Source organism: Tasmannia lanceolata, unplaced genomic scaffold (genome assembly GCF_043159265.1).
Source record: "Tasmannia lanceolata isolate RefF3 unplaced genomic scaffold, GAP_Taslan_0.1 ptg000020l, whole genome shotgun sequence".
NCBI classification, from domain to species: Eukaryota; Viridiplantae; Streptophyta; class Magnoliopsida; order Canellales; family Winteraceae; genus Tasmannia; species Tasmannia lanceolata.
Genome location: NW_027518697.1, coordinates 23,470,622 through 23,485,000, shown reverse-complemented (window position 1 = coordinate 23,485,000; position 14,379 = coordinate 23,470,622). Strand labels below are relative to the sequence as shown.

General features: G+C 41.5%; 1 protein-coding gene across 1 annotated transcript in view; it reads right to left on the bottom strand.

Moving 5' to 3' along the window:
• Nucleotides 1-13,476, bottom strand: part of LOC143854550 (uncharacterized) — a 28,111-nt gene extending 14,635 nt beyond the window's left edge. Inside the window, exons 1-9 of the mRNA XM_077364576.1 lie at nucleotides 11,685-13,476; nucleotides 11,384-11,452; nucleotides 10,863-11,067; nucleotides 10,652-10,754; nucleotides 8,980-9,075; nucleotides 8,801-8,882; nucleotides 8,646-8,705; nucleotides 8,506-8,558; nucleotides 8,204-8,370 (exon numbers count right to left, since the gene is read on the bottom strand). Coding sequence (XP_077220691.1) covers nucleotides 8,204-8,370; nucleotides 8,506-8,558; nucleotides 8,646-8,705; nucleotides 8,801-8,882; nucleotides 8,980-9,075; nucleotides 10,652-10,754; nucleotides 10,863-11,067; nucleotides 11,384-11,452; nucleotides 11,685-13,325 — 2,476 coding nt within the window. The 5' untranslated portion in view covers nucleotides 13,326-13,476. The remainder of the gene's footprint in view (nucleotides 1-8,203; nucleotides 8,371-8,505; nucleotides 8,559-8,645; nucleotides 8,706-8,800; nucleotides 8,883-8,979; nucleotides 9,076-10,651; nucleotides 10,755-10,862; nucleotides 11,068-11,383; nucleotides 11,453-11,684) is intronic.
• Between the last annotated feature and the right edge of the window lie 903 nt (nucleotides 13,477-14,379).

Here is a 14,379-nt window from a genome sequence, read left to right as displayed (position 1 = left end):
CTCCTTGATGTAGCCCGTACTCTTCTCTTTCTAATGCGAGTTCCAAAACCATATTGAAGCGATGCAATCCTTCTTTTGTTTTTTAAATGGCAAATTGAATTCATTAAAAGAGAAAGGGGCCGAGATGGACCCCCACAAATAGTACAAGAGAAAGAACATATACAAAGAAAGCAAGAAAACTCTAAAGGAGGAAGAAAGTCAGACCACTCCAACTCCAAACGGCTAACCCCACCCTGGCCAGAGAGTCTGCTTCCCCATTAGCAAATCTCCTCACATGATTGAAAGAAATAGAAGAACTCAAGATTAGATCGTCTATTTCATCAAAAATAGAAGAAAATCTCCATGGCGACAACACCGATCCACGCAACCATCTAATCACATTAAGTGAATCACCCTCCACAATAGTACAATCCATACTCCCTCTATCAATCCTTTTAATTCCTTGATATGCAGCTTTCACCTCTGCTTCCGAGGCATCACATACCCCAAGAGGGCCGGAGTAAGCCCAAGTAACATTGCCACAAGCATCACGGCAAAGACCACCCACTCCAGCTGGGCCCGGGTTACCAAGACTCGACCCATCGAAATTAACTTTGAGCATCTCATTAGGCAGAGCCTCTCATCGCTGAAGCGATGCAATCCTTATAGCTAGTTTCCTGGCTTATCACCCCCCATCTTCTGTTTTAGGTGGTTCTTCTCCTTTCTCCATCCTACCCCATGAGGGGGATCCCTTTCCCATCACCCCACAGGTCTTTGGTTGTGTTTATTTTGTCCACATCCTCTCACCAGGCCCTTGGATCCTCGGACGGAGTGGTGTGTCTTTCTGGGCTACTCTCGTACCCATAAGGGTTATCACTGTTATAGCCCTCAACTACGATGCTTATTTGTTTCAGCCAATGTCACATTCTTTGAGTCTGTGTCTTTCTTTACTACTGCTAACAGCAGCCCCTTGTCTCCGACCCTCTGGTACCTCTCCCTCTTCCTGTTCTCTCGGATCCTGCTGTCCCACCTTCCTCCCCTTTGCTGGCTCCCTCGAACCCTTCTTCAGCTCCTCTGCAGGTCTATCAACGGCGACAGAGGCTGGGTGCTCTCCATGCTCCTTCCAAGGCATCGTCTTCTCAACCGGAGATCCCGGCCCCTTCATCTTAGGTACCTCTTCTTCCCTCATCAGATGTAGACTCTCCTATTGCTTCACGAATTCGTTCCCATTATACTGCCCATCCTATTTCTCACTTTGTCTTTTATGATCATCTTACTCCTTGTTTTCGCAGCTTTGTGTCTTTCTTGTCCTCTATTTCTTTGCCCAGGTCTGAGCCAGAAACTCTTGCTCATCCAGGTTAGCATGCTGCTATGGACCTTGAGACAGCCGCTCTTCAGGCCAATTACACTTGGGACTTGGTTCCCATTCATCATGGAGCTCGGCCAATGTACTGTCGTCGGGTCTTTGCCATTAAGTATCTGCTAGATGGGAAACTTGAGCGCCTTAAGGCGCGTTTGGTTGCCAGTGGGTATACACAGACATTTGGAGTTGATGACACAAAGACTTTTTCCGTTGTTGCTAAAATTCCTTCTATGAGAGTTCTGATATCCCTCACTGGCAACCGAGGATGACCCTTATATCAACTTGATGTCAAGAATGCCTTTCTCCATGGCGACCTGACTAAGGAGGTATATATGGAGCAACCTCCATGGTATGTTGCTCAGGAGGAGATGTCCTCACTGTGCCGACTACGCAAATCCTTGTATGAGCGTAAACAATCTCCTAGAGCGTGGTTTGGGAGATTCAGTGATGTTATTATGCGATTTGGCATGGCACAGTGTGCAGTTGACCACTCAGTATTTAGTCAGCAATCCGATGCTGGGCATGTCCTTCTCATAGTCTATGTTGATGACATTATCATTACAAGGAGTGACACAGCTGGCATACAGAGGCTAAAGGCCTTCCTTCAAAAAGAATTTTCCCCAAATGACCTTGGGCGTCTGAGATACCTTTTGGGGATTGAGGTAGCAGTCTCTCCCTCACAGAGGAAGAATGTACTGGATCTGTTAGATGAGACTGGTTCTATAGGTATAAAGCCAGCTGTTGTTCCCATGGACCCAGATACAAAGCTACATCTAGAAGAGGGAGACTTGTTAGATGATCCTGGCATATATAGACGACTTGGGAAGATGATTTACCTCACAGTTACTCGCCTAGATATCCCATATGCAATGGGCGTGGTTAGCCAGTTCATGAGTGCACCACGCACCTCCCACTAGGCTGCCGTGATTCATATTTTTCGCTCCTTGAAAAGCGCGCCAGGCAGATGCTTGCTATTAAAGAAGCACGGGCATGAGAAGTTGGAAGGATTTCGGGATGCCGACTGGGTAGGATCACCGGCAAAATAGGAGGTCTGCCACCGGATATTGTACCTTTGTTGGAGGTAACTTAGTATCATAGAAAAGTAAGAAACAAGACGTGTTAGCCAAGTCAAGTGCAGAGTCAAAATATCCCCATTTCACACAGAGGCGGAGAACTTATATGGCCGCACTCTCTTCTATCTGAGATTGGCTTTCGTTCCTCATCTCCTGCTCAGCTTTATTGTGATAATAGGGCTATTATTCACATTGCCACAAATCCAGTTTTTCATGAGCAAACCAAACACATAGAGGTGGACTGTCATTTCATACGCCAAAGGATCCAAAAATAGGGAATAAGCACTACTTTCACTCGATCAGTAGATCAGCTAGCTGATGTATTTACTAAGCCCTTGAGTAATGCCAAGATAAATGATATTTGTAACAAACTAGGAATGTATGATATCTACATTCCATCTTGAGGGGGAGTGTTAGAAGTGTATACGTGCCTAAGGGCACTTTGGTCTTTGTACTTATTCCTCTGTATATAAATCCATAAGTAAGGGGGAGCATCTCTCTAACTCACTCTTTTCTCCATTTTCCTTTCTTCTCAACAAAACCAACTTAAGTATAATCTTTACAACGCCTAAACTACCTATAGAAAACCAGCATAGAACACAACTTAAAATGAATCCTACGACTTTAATAACTCCATTCCTAAACAAAAACTGCTCAAATAATAGGGGCCCCACTAATAAGCCACTTACGTGACATATAACAATAAATCAAACGACCTTTGTTTCTACACCAGTTATCTACTTACTTTTCTCTTTTTCTATACAATTTGAATGCAAGGATGCTCTTACATAAACTCTACCTAGGTGGGAGAAATTCGACCGCGTCAAATTTATCTCAACTCGTGAGTCTTGCAAGGCAATCCATTTGTGTGGAGTACCTTCTTCGCATCTTTTGAAAGTGAGTCGATAAATCAAATAGTTGCCTTTCTTATTCTTCATTTTGTTGAATATCAATGTGAGTCACATGCATCAATACGATGCCACAACACGCCTCATCCTTATATCCATTTCTTCTAATTGAGAATTATATAAGGCAATGGTGGCCTCTTGTCCAATTATCATCGTCGAATACACAATCTTTTACATATGAGGATGACACTATTATTAAATCACAACTTGTTGAGAGTGTCCATTGAGACCATTTTTTTGTGAGTCCACCAATAAAAACTTATTTCCATAAAGAATGTGTATGAGAGATATTGTGCCTTGGTCAATCTCTTATATCATCGCGGCACGCAGTCACCACTCTTCCTACAAGTAGGACTCCCTCTTCCCTGTTAAGTTCCACATATTCCTCCTTTTGTTCATCTACTTTGTGGACACTCATACCATGTATCTTGTTCCTTCATACTCAAAGCATTTAAGAACAGAACCTTCCTTACATGGAGAATACACTAGGTTTTTATTACAGAGTTTTTATATGGTGCCCGACCTTCAAGTCCCTTTCTGGCGGTACTGCCCTTGATGTTTGATCCAACAGCAGCTCACTTTTTAAGAGGCTGATGTTGGATCAAACATCAAGGGTGGTACATTTATCGTAACACCCACACGGGTGGGCACCATATAATTTATCTTCATTACAATTTATTTCGTTTATCAAATCTTTGCCACCTCATCCTATTTTGGGCCATAAGTCTAAAACCTATATCATGCCACAACAACTCAAAACTCCATAAGGTCAATCCAAAGTGCTAACTCAAGGAACTTGTTGGTAATGCTCATCAATAAATTCATCTTTTTGCTCAACTGGCAAAAGATTATATCACTACATACCCTCCATCTCACGCATGTGTTAATAGCTCCTCTTCCAAATCTAATAACTTTTTGCAATCCCTAGGATCTAGAAAAGTGTAGGAAAATGGCAAAAACTTCTATCTAAGCATATTCTCTATCTCCTCCCATGTGATGACAGCTCCCCTTCCAAATCCAACATCTTGCAATCAGTTGCACCAAATTATGATGGATTCTTCAGTTTGGCGGCCACAAATTGCACCATTCGCGTGTCTGACAAATGCTTCCAAGCATAGAAGATACAACACTATACACCCAACCAAGAAACAACTAGGGTTCATCTTAAAGTAGTGACCTTAACCTCGAGTCAAACATTCCAACCCCATCACATGCATGACACAAATGATCAACATGATCTAAACAATCCCCCCTCACTCTCTCAATTTTTACAATTGAAAACAATTAAGTTGTTTTTAGGGTTTCCCTCATTTCCTAGTATCTAGTCTAATGCGAGGGAATTGAAATATTCAATGGTGCGGACCAGAATCTAATAATATTGACGCAAATCATTAACACCAGACAGGATGTCAACCTTCCTTAACATATCAACAGCATCAACTCTGAGATTTTACCATTGCATTCATTTAATATATTTTCTTTTTGAAAAGTGGCATATTTCATTGAAGTTAGAGAAGCAAGAGAGACGAGTAATCCCCCTGCATTACAAAATATCAATGAGCACTGGAATGGGCATACCCAACCAGAGAGAAGCCTTAAGATAAGCATAACCACTCGTGCATCTTTTCCTTCCTTCGACTTTCCGTTAGCATGCATAATCTTTGCAGAATTCCCCACAAACCTTCCTTCGTCTTCGTTAGCCCCTTCAGGACGCCCTGTTAGATCTATAACCAGCTCTACTATGCCAAGCACTTCTCCAACTCCTCCATGATGTGCTTGATTGAAAAATCCGGCATGTCAATGAGAAGGTGCTCCTGCAATCGATTCAAGAATACAGGATTTTTTCTGCTGGCAATCGACTCTTCCACCGAACAGATACCTACAATCCTGTTGGCTTACCAATTCAATCGCCTCGCAGACCTTTCCTCTCTTAGCATCAGTTGGAAGAAAGGAAGATCGTACAACGGCGAATGGGTATCCTTGATGGAATCCGTCCCACAGAGCCTAAACATGGTGAAAGGTCGATCTGCAGCCTCTAGGTTAAATAATTCCCAGTGCTTTCGGAGAAGATCCCCCGATAACTCTTTGTGGGTCGGATCAGTGATAAAGGCCTTTTCTTTATCAAAGATCATCGTCCTCATTCTCATGAGAATGTTTTCTAGTACCATAATCTCTATGAGATACCTCCAATTCCTACCTCCAGAGAACGAAGAAGATTCATTATCCATACATGTTGGTTGAAGATAAAATTACCCACAAATCTAGTGACTCCAAATACTTTCTTTTACTAGTCTTTCTGTTCTTCAATCTCTATACCCCGGATGCTCTAGAGGCCTAGACCCCAGGTGTTACAAATCCCGCCCCTTTATAATAATGACACCTGCTAAGGAAGGAGAGAAGTGTCCACAGGTCATGAAGACAGGACGCTTAGGTTAGCGTGTTAAGGGAAATTTATAGCCTATTTCCATTTACCAAAAAGAGATAACTTTAAGGAAGCTTGTACTCCACGAATGCACCTAAAGGCCTCGCATCACCTACAAAACACTAAGAGGTGGGCCCCCCGAACAACCGCCAAAATCAGCAAGTGGCAAAGGCTTAAAAGTGAATTATCCAAGAGCGAATCCAACCCTGGGAAGATGGGAAGCTAATTTGATAGGCTTTGAGAGCCGATTGGTATTGAGCCCCCTTATAGCACCCACAGACTTCGCCAAATAGGTTGACCAAGATTTTGATCTTGCCACCTTCGTCTTGAGATTAATACCAAGGGCGGTCTCGCCAGAGGCAATATTCCTTGCTTTAACTTTGTAGGCACCTTTTTTGCTCAACTTGGTAGATAGGTCTAGCCACGATACTTTCCGCTTAGGGGCAGGAAGACCAATTGACCCAGATCCTACTAAGGAAAGACTGGAAAGACTCACTTTCAGGTAGGGCGGTCCCAATAACAATGTCAGATCCGACCTTGGGCAGCTTGTCCAGGACCGATTCAAAATTTGAATTCAAAATAGGGGACGCAAGTTCACCGGAAGGCTTGAGATGAACTTCTGTCGGCGGCAATGGCGGAAAACCCAAACTCACAGAGCCCGATGGGAATTTAGTTGGTAAATAGCCTTTTTCTGGAATTTCGATCCCAATGGAATAGACATGATCCATCTTTATTTCCAGGACCTTACCAAAAAGATTCCCTACGGCCTCCACTGTAGATACAGCCAAACGTGTAATGGGATACCATAAAAATTAACCCACAAAGGTTCCTCACCATGAATAACTTCCTTGTTCCACAGTGAGAGGGAGCTCAAATGATTCCCCGGAGCTTCCGGGCCTTTGGAGAGGACCAGCGAGGCCTGCAGTTCTGATTCGAACATAAACAAGAATTCATCCTCCGCCAAGGTACAGGGGCACTGTAAGGATGGAATGTCCCAAAGCTTTTACGCCCAAATCCATATGTCCTCTAAAGATCCTTTCGGGTCTTTCTTTTTCCCTATCAAACACGCTTTAAGAGAATCCATCCGGATTTCTACTTCCCTACCCGAGATGGTTAAAATCGGGTTACCTCCAATCTCTTGTGAGGTGATTGTACCAGTATCAGGCCAACAATTGCTCTCACCAAGATCCCCCTCCCATCAAGGTAAGGGGCGAGCACGGGGTTCCAAGAGTAAGATGTCCTAAGCCGGCGACACCAGCGGCAGTTATCCCTCCATTTGAAATTAGGGTACCTACAAGGAGAGCAGAGCCACTTTCCATGGGTAGAACCTACCTCTGGTTTCAATCTCCCTTTAGATGCGACTCCTCCCTTAAACAGCAAGGCTGATTTCCTCTTATCTTGGTTAGACATTCTACATCTTTTCGCCATCTGAAATCTTGGTAACAGCAAAAGGAACACTACCAGTCCTCCGACCGTCTCCGACCATGGGTCCAACACACGATCTCCTTCTTTTCTCTGTATCTCTGAGTATCTTCCAGGAGATTCTTTTTAAATATATATATATATATATATATATATATATATATATATATATGAGGAAATAGTTTATGTGCAGCTGCACAGATAAGCTATATGTGCATGGCTGCACAAACCATGGGGGGCAACATTTTTGGGGGATCCAAAGCATTCATTTGGAAGGCCCTTTCATGGATAGGGTGTGTACCAAAAATCAGCCCTTTAGGATCATCCTAACCCTGCCATTTGTGGAGGGAAAAAATGGGTAGAAACAGTGTCTGTCTATTTTCCCCTCCAACTTTGATTGGGTTAGGATGATCCTATAGGGCTGATTTTTGGTACACACCCTATCCATGGAAGGGCCTTCCAAATGAATGCTTTGGATCCCCCCAAAAATGTGGCCCCCACTATGGTTTGTGCAGCCATGCACAGATAGCTTATCTATGCAGCTGGCCAGCTGCGCACAAACCATTTCCTCTATATATATATATATATATATATATATATATATATATATATATATATAGAGAGAGAGAGAGAGAGAGAGAGAGAGAGAAGGGTTCCTAAGGTGGCACTATCGCTACCTTATATGAGGTGGCGCTCACAAAACATAGGGGGCCCACTTTGTTTGGATGATCCAAAGCATTCATTTGATAGGCCCTCACATAGATAGGGTGCCCACAAAAAATCAACTTCATAGGATCATCCTAACCCTTCCATTTGTGGAGGTTAAAATGGATGGGTATAAACCTCCATAAATCTAAACCTCCACAAATGGAAGGGTTAGGATGATCCTATGGAGATGATTTTTTGTGGGCACAAATTCAAGCTTCCACCATCTTTATATAACAATTAGGAGGAAAAAGTTAGGAAAGTAAATCACACATAGCATTAAACAGTAAAAGAAAATAATCAGAATTTTACAGCATAGCAAAGCATTTACCTGTGTGGAAAGCCCTGGGGCATCCATCACAAAGCAGAAGATTTCCACCATCCGCACAGATTGTGCAAAGGTCATCATTGTCACTAGCAGAAAACTTTCGATCTTTTGACAGAGACAGTGATAGCTCATGAAGAGACACCCCATTGGAGGTATAGATGTGCATGTAACTGCCAACAACCAAAACATTCAACTCAAACACAAAAGCATTTGAAGTTCCAAAATGAGCTTCCTAACATTTAAAAGTCTAGAAAACATTTAAAAGTTTAGAAGTTTAGAAAATATTTAAAGTTTAGAAAACTCACGGCTTACGCCGTGAAGCACAACCAGCATGAGCTTCAAACTGTGAGGGACTGACCTGCTCATTAGAAGCCAAAATTTAAAATCTGACAGTGAGCATTCAAAATTCAACAGAAATGCACATGGCAAAAACTAAAAAGTATACCACAGATTTGCAGCAATTACAGAATATTCCAATCCCTTTTTTATAACCCTTGAGCAATTTCTGCCAAACAATGGATAATTTCTTAATTAGCCAAGTGATCTATTAAATTGAGAGACGAAAACAAGAACTAAATGAGAAATATTCATCAAACAAACCTTTCCACGCACAAAGTAAGCTACTTCCGTTCCATCAGGTAGCCCATCTTCCATTAAGGCCAACTTATGCAGTCCCAAATCCCTTAAGAATGGAAAATTAAAATTGATATTGTTTAGTGACTAGCTGAACAGAATGTCAAATGGATTATTACGCTAAATTTAATTCAGTGAATACCAACTTTTTGGTTATCTTTGGGTGACCATTCTTCTTTTGCTGCAAGAAATGCTTTGAGCTATTGTTAGAGGATGCTTCTATCAAAACTGGCTTTGATGAGCTGCAGTAACATAGAGAATAAAAAGGAGCATCACACAAGATGAAACCTGCAAGCTGTGCTTAAAAAGTGAGGTGCATGGAAACATAACAGTATCTAACTCAAATTTTGATTTTCCTGGTCTTTACTCATGGCAATAAAAATTAGTATTGAACGTTCAAACTTTACAAAAAATAAATCACATATTTTGTTATAAAAGGAAAAATATCCGTTCTGTACTCTTTACTCATGTTTCATGTTCTGTTGCTCCATGTACATGTGTGTGCACGTGTTTGTGAGTCTGTGAGTCTGTGTGAGTGAGTGTGCGTGTATATATATATATATATATATATATATATATATATATATATAGAGAGAGAGAGAGAGAGAGAACATTTCCTACACACTTGTGTAGGTAAGTTACCGACACACTAGCTTAAAATACAGTGGGGGCCCACATTGTTTGGGTGATCCAAACAATTCATTTTAATGCTCCTCACATAGAAAGGGTGTCCACAAAAAATCAGATCCATAGGATCATCCTAACCATTCAAACTATGGAGGCAAAAAATGGACTAATTTGTGAAGGTTTATACAAGTCCATTTTACCTCCACAAATCGTAGGGTTGGGATGATCCTATGGATCTGATTTTTTGTGGACACCCTATCTATGTGAGGAGCATTCAAATGAATTGTTTGGATCACCCAAACAATGTGGGCCCCCACTGTATTTTAAGCTAGTGTGTAGGTAACTTACCTACACAAGTGTGTAGGAAATGTTCTCTCATATATATATATATATATATATATATATATATATATTTGCGTACATATATATTGTGTATGTGTATAAATATAGAGGCTACTGATATCAGCATGACCATGCTTAATAGGACAAATGCTCAAACCATGGCTGCGTGGGTATCAGTCCCATATATGGTGCTTTCAATGAGGAATGACAAATTCTAGATGAAGTCCTTATTGCTTTGGGATCCATGTGCATGATGTAGGTGGGAAGCAGGTAATACTAAAATGCATCCTCCCCCCCCCCCCCCCCCCCACCCACCCACACGCACACACACATATATATATATATTGAATGGCACACACACACTTATATAGGGCGGCCCAGTGCACGAGGCTCCCTTCAAAGCATTCTCACGTGGATAGTTTTGCGTACAAAGTTTTGACGATGAAGAGGAATCTTTTATGTGATGGAAATAATAGATTTCATTCAATTCATACATACCTAATTTGCCAATCTATTATACATGTGTCGCATTTGGAACATTTACATACAGACTTCTTGTGGATTGGTAGAACCGATGTCACAAATATCATTGGGCAAGTTAGGAGATTTTTGAACTAATAAGAATGGAGTGTTAGGCCTTTGCAATTTTAAGTTAAGGGAGGTAAGAAAGAAGAGGGGCTTTAGCAAGATTATAATATGAAGAATTTTCTAGACATGGAAGCTGCATTTTTTTACTACAAAGGTCAACTTGAACAAGAAGATTACAACCCATACAAGCACAAAGAAAACCTCAAAAACACCATTTGTTAACGATAGACTAATTATCATAGAGCACAAAAGCGGACATACCTGGCACTGTTACCGCAAGCTGGGGTTGCTTGAGATTGCTTCGAATCTGAGCACGCATTGCACAATAACTTTGGTGTCCCAACCGGTGATGAATGAAACGGCCCTAGAGATCATAATAGAGGTCAGATTATGTTTTCGACTCAGCATCCTAATAGGTTCAAGGTTTGCTAAAATGAATCCTAACTCAACCAAGTTGTATCTATTTCCTCACCTTTGCAACTTTGACAGATGGAAGCTTTCTTGCCAGGCAAGGAACCAATTGCACTTTGAATTGTCACCTCTAACATATCCAAAGGAGCTTTTATGCATGCATCCAATACATCAAGAATGGTATTCCCATTTTCTAAGTAAAAACACTCCGGTGCATGCTTATTTGAGCCACCGGCATGCAACTCAAAGTTCAAAACCGTAACAACCTAGCACACAACGGAACAGCCACTTGTTTTAAGTTTTCAGCTATAGAAGCACATGAAAGTAAGTGTATAGATCCAGAGGAATGATAAACTGAAGGGCGCCCTTGCAAATCCCATTTACAAGGGCCCCCCATTGGTCCATCACAATAAATTGCATTTATAAGGTAATAAAAAGTATAAAAATGGTGCAGAAATTACAAACTTAAATGAGCAATAAATGGATTTTGCTGAGATTAACCAATGTAGATGGGTTTTGGAAGGGCGCCCTTAAGTCTATCATTCCTCATAAATCAAAACAAAAAAAGACAATAATACTCACCTCGCACCCTTTGCAAGAAGTACATAAGCATAAGATTCTGCCATCTTTAACTGTTCCCTTAAGTCCATCCTATGGTAATAATTCAAGGACATGAATCTCAAACCCCAAAAAATTAAAAGCAAAGATAAAAGGGTTTTTAGGGCCGTCATTAAGGTCCATTGGAGGTTTTGATAATAAAAAATGTCTCAAAACACGTGCAAATTTACGTTTCCAATGCACCTGAATAAGTGCCCTTAGCAAAACCCAAGAAAAAATAGAAGAGGATGACAAACTGAAGATCACAAATTCCTTAGAAAATAACCTTCTCGCCGGGCAAAATGTAATTGACAGGCATTCCCTCAAGCAAACCAGTCGCAAGGAGCTCCTTCACATTGTTTGGGAAATTGTTCAAGACGATTTTCTTCGACATTTTTAATTCCAACTTCTTCCTTGGACTCAAGGGGCTAGCAACATCAGTCCCTTTTGCATCTTCCTTCACAACTGCTCCCTTTTCACAGCCTTTGTTAAGTGATATCTCTTCAGGGCCAACAGACACACCACTTGCCCTAGTTGAAATCTCACTTGGCTCTGGATTAACTTTCAAAACTGACCTAGTGAATCTCCTCAGAGGAGTCTTAGGTATTTCTCTCTTTGGCAAAACACTCGCAACCCTACCACATTCCCTGACTCCTTCAGTATCATCTACCATGATTGGAGTCTCCAAAGCAGACCCTTCCTTAATTGAAGATTTCACTGAATCATTCTCCAACTCATCAATGTTTGAAACTCTAAAAAATCCATCAGGCGGAGGTTCTACTGAATCATTATTTGATTCCTCCGCGGCCCCAACCACAATTTCAGAGCTCTTGACTCGATTAATCTTTGAATTGCTCTTTAATTCAGCATGAGAGCTCTTAAGTCTCTTAGCCCTAGATTCAATGGGAACTCCATTACACAAAGCTTTCGCCGAATCTTTCTTTGACACCTCTACCGCAATGTCAATGGCAACATTGGCCGCACTGCTTGTTAAATCAGTGGGGACTCCATTACACAAAACTTCAGAGCTCATAAGTGGATTGTTCTTCAAATCAGAGGAATCTCCATTGCACAGAGATTTATCTGAATCACTCTTCAACTCCTTTGCAACATCAGTCCCTTTTCCATCTTCCTTCACAATTGCCCCATTCTCGCAGGCATTAGAGACTAAAACCTCTTCAGAGCCAATCATTGTAGTCGAGATCTCGCTTATCTCTGGCTTAACTTTCAAGACTGACCTAGTGAATCTCCTCAGAGGAGTCTTAGGTATTTCTCTCTTTGGCGAAACACTCTCAACCCTACCACATTCCCTGACTCCTTCACTATCATCTACCATGTCTGTCATCTCCAAAGCAGACCCTTCCTTGCTTGAAGGTTTCACTAAATCATTCTCCAATTCATCACTCTCACCAATCTCAGAGCTCTTAAGTTGCTTAATACTTGAAACCCTAAAAACTCCGTCTGCCAGAGGTTCTACTGAATCATCATTTGACTCCTCCACAGAACGAATCGCAAAAACATAGCTCTTGTCTCCATTAATCTTTGAGTTGCTCTCTGATTCCTCAGCGGCAGCATGAGAGCTCTTAAACCTCTTAGCCCTAGCTTCAATAGGAACTTCATCACACAAATCTTTCACCAAATCTATCTTTGACTCTTCACAGATTTTAGGTTGATTATTTCTCAAATCTGCGGAATCTCCATTACACAGATTTGTATCTGAATCAATCTTCAACTCCTCAGCAACAATATCAGAGCTCTCGATTTGCTTACCAATCGAATCAGAGGAAACCCTACTGCTCAAAATCTTTACAGAATCATTACTCGATGTCTCGATGGAAACATTGGAACTGCTCCTCAAACGCTTACTGATTGAATCGGCATCAGAGAGAGGTTTCGTTGCGCTGTTCTTGAGTAGTTTCCTGGCCATGGCCGAACAGCTTTCGAGAGGAAAAAAAAACCCTAACCTTAATTCCTTTCTCTTCGTTTGAACGAGAGAGAGAGAGAGAGAGAGAGAGAGAGCGAGAGCGAGAGAGAGCGAGAGGTCTACGCCATTCTTCTTTCTTCAGATAGGAAATAGAAGCTTTGGAAAATGGGAATGCTATGAGAAGGAAGCGTAGACGAGGTAGGCGCAGGAAGCGTAAATTGAATAAAAGTGTGAAATTACGGAACCCTCCCTATCATTGTTTTTATTGACTAAAATAACCTATTAGACTGTCTTTTGCATTGAACAATCTCAACGCTTCAATTTGATGAGATTTTATCATAGAATATGGATGATTAGATCGCCCAGTCGAGAAGATTATTGGGGCGTGATCTGTTTTGACTTACAAAGGTTTATTGTGGTCCCCACATTATATTTAATTTGAGAAGCCTAATCTGGACCTTTCGTTTGGTAGGCGCTGTATAAGTTTACCAAAGTAGAGGAGGCTATTATGGTAATTTCAATGGGGAAATCGCTACTAATTTAAGGAGCTGTGGGTCCCACGAGTAGGTTTTGGCGATTTTACTGAGATGGAAAGAAGAGATAGGTTTCTTTCTTTTTGCCTTCCCTCCAATTTTTGAACGCCGGCTTCTGCGGCTTTTTTTTTTTTTTTTTGAACCGGCCTGGTGGTGGTGTACAAGATCAACTCACTTATTAGACAATAATTTTGTTACACGTGGCACCTAAAAGGGTTTTAAGTTTTCTTCACACTTGCATTGGAAGTAAGGGTGTCAATTTTGGCTCGGGCTCGGCTCGTTAAGGGCTCGGCTCGAATCCTTAACGAGCCGAGCCGAGCCGGCTCGTTAAGCTTAACGAGCCGAGCCCGAGTTAGGCCTGGCTCGGCTCGGCTCAGCTCGGCTCGTAAAAGCTCGTTTAGGGCTAAAAGTCTAAAACCATAGATAATTAGATGTTACTATATTAGACTATTAGTTTAGTAATTTGAGAAATTTCTAATTTAATTAAGAGGTTCCAACTTTCCATTGGCTTTCAAAGTGGGACC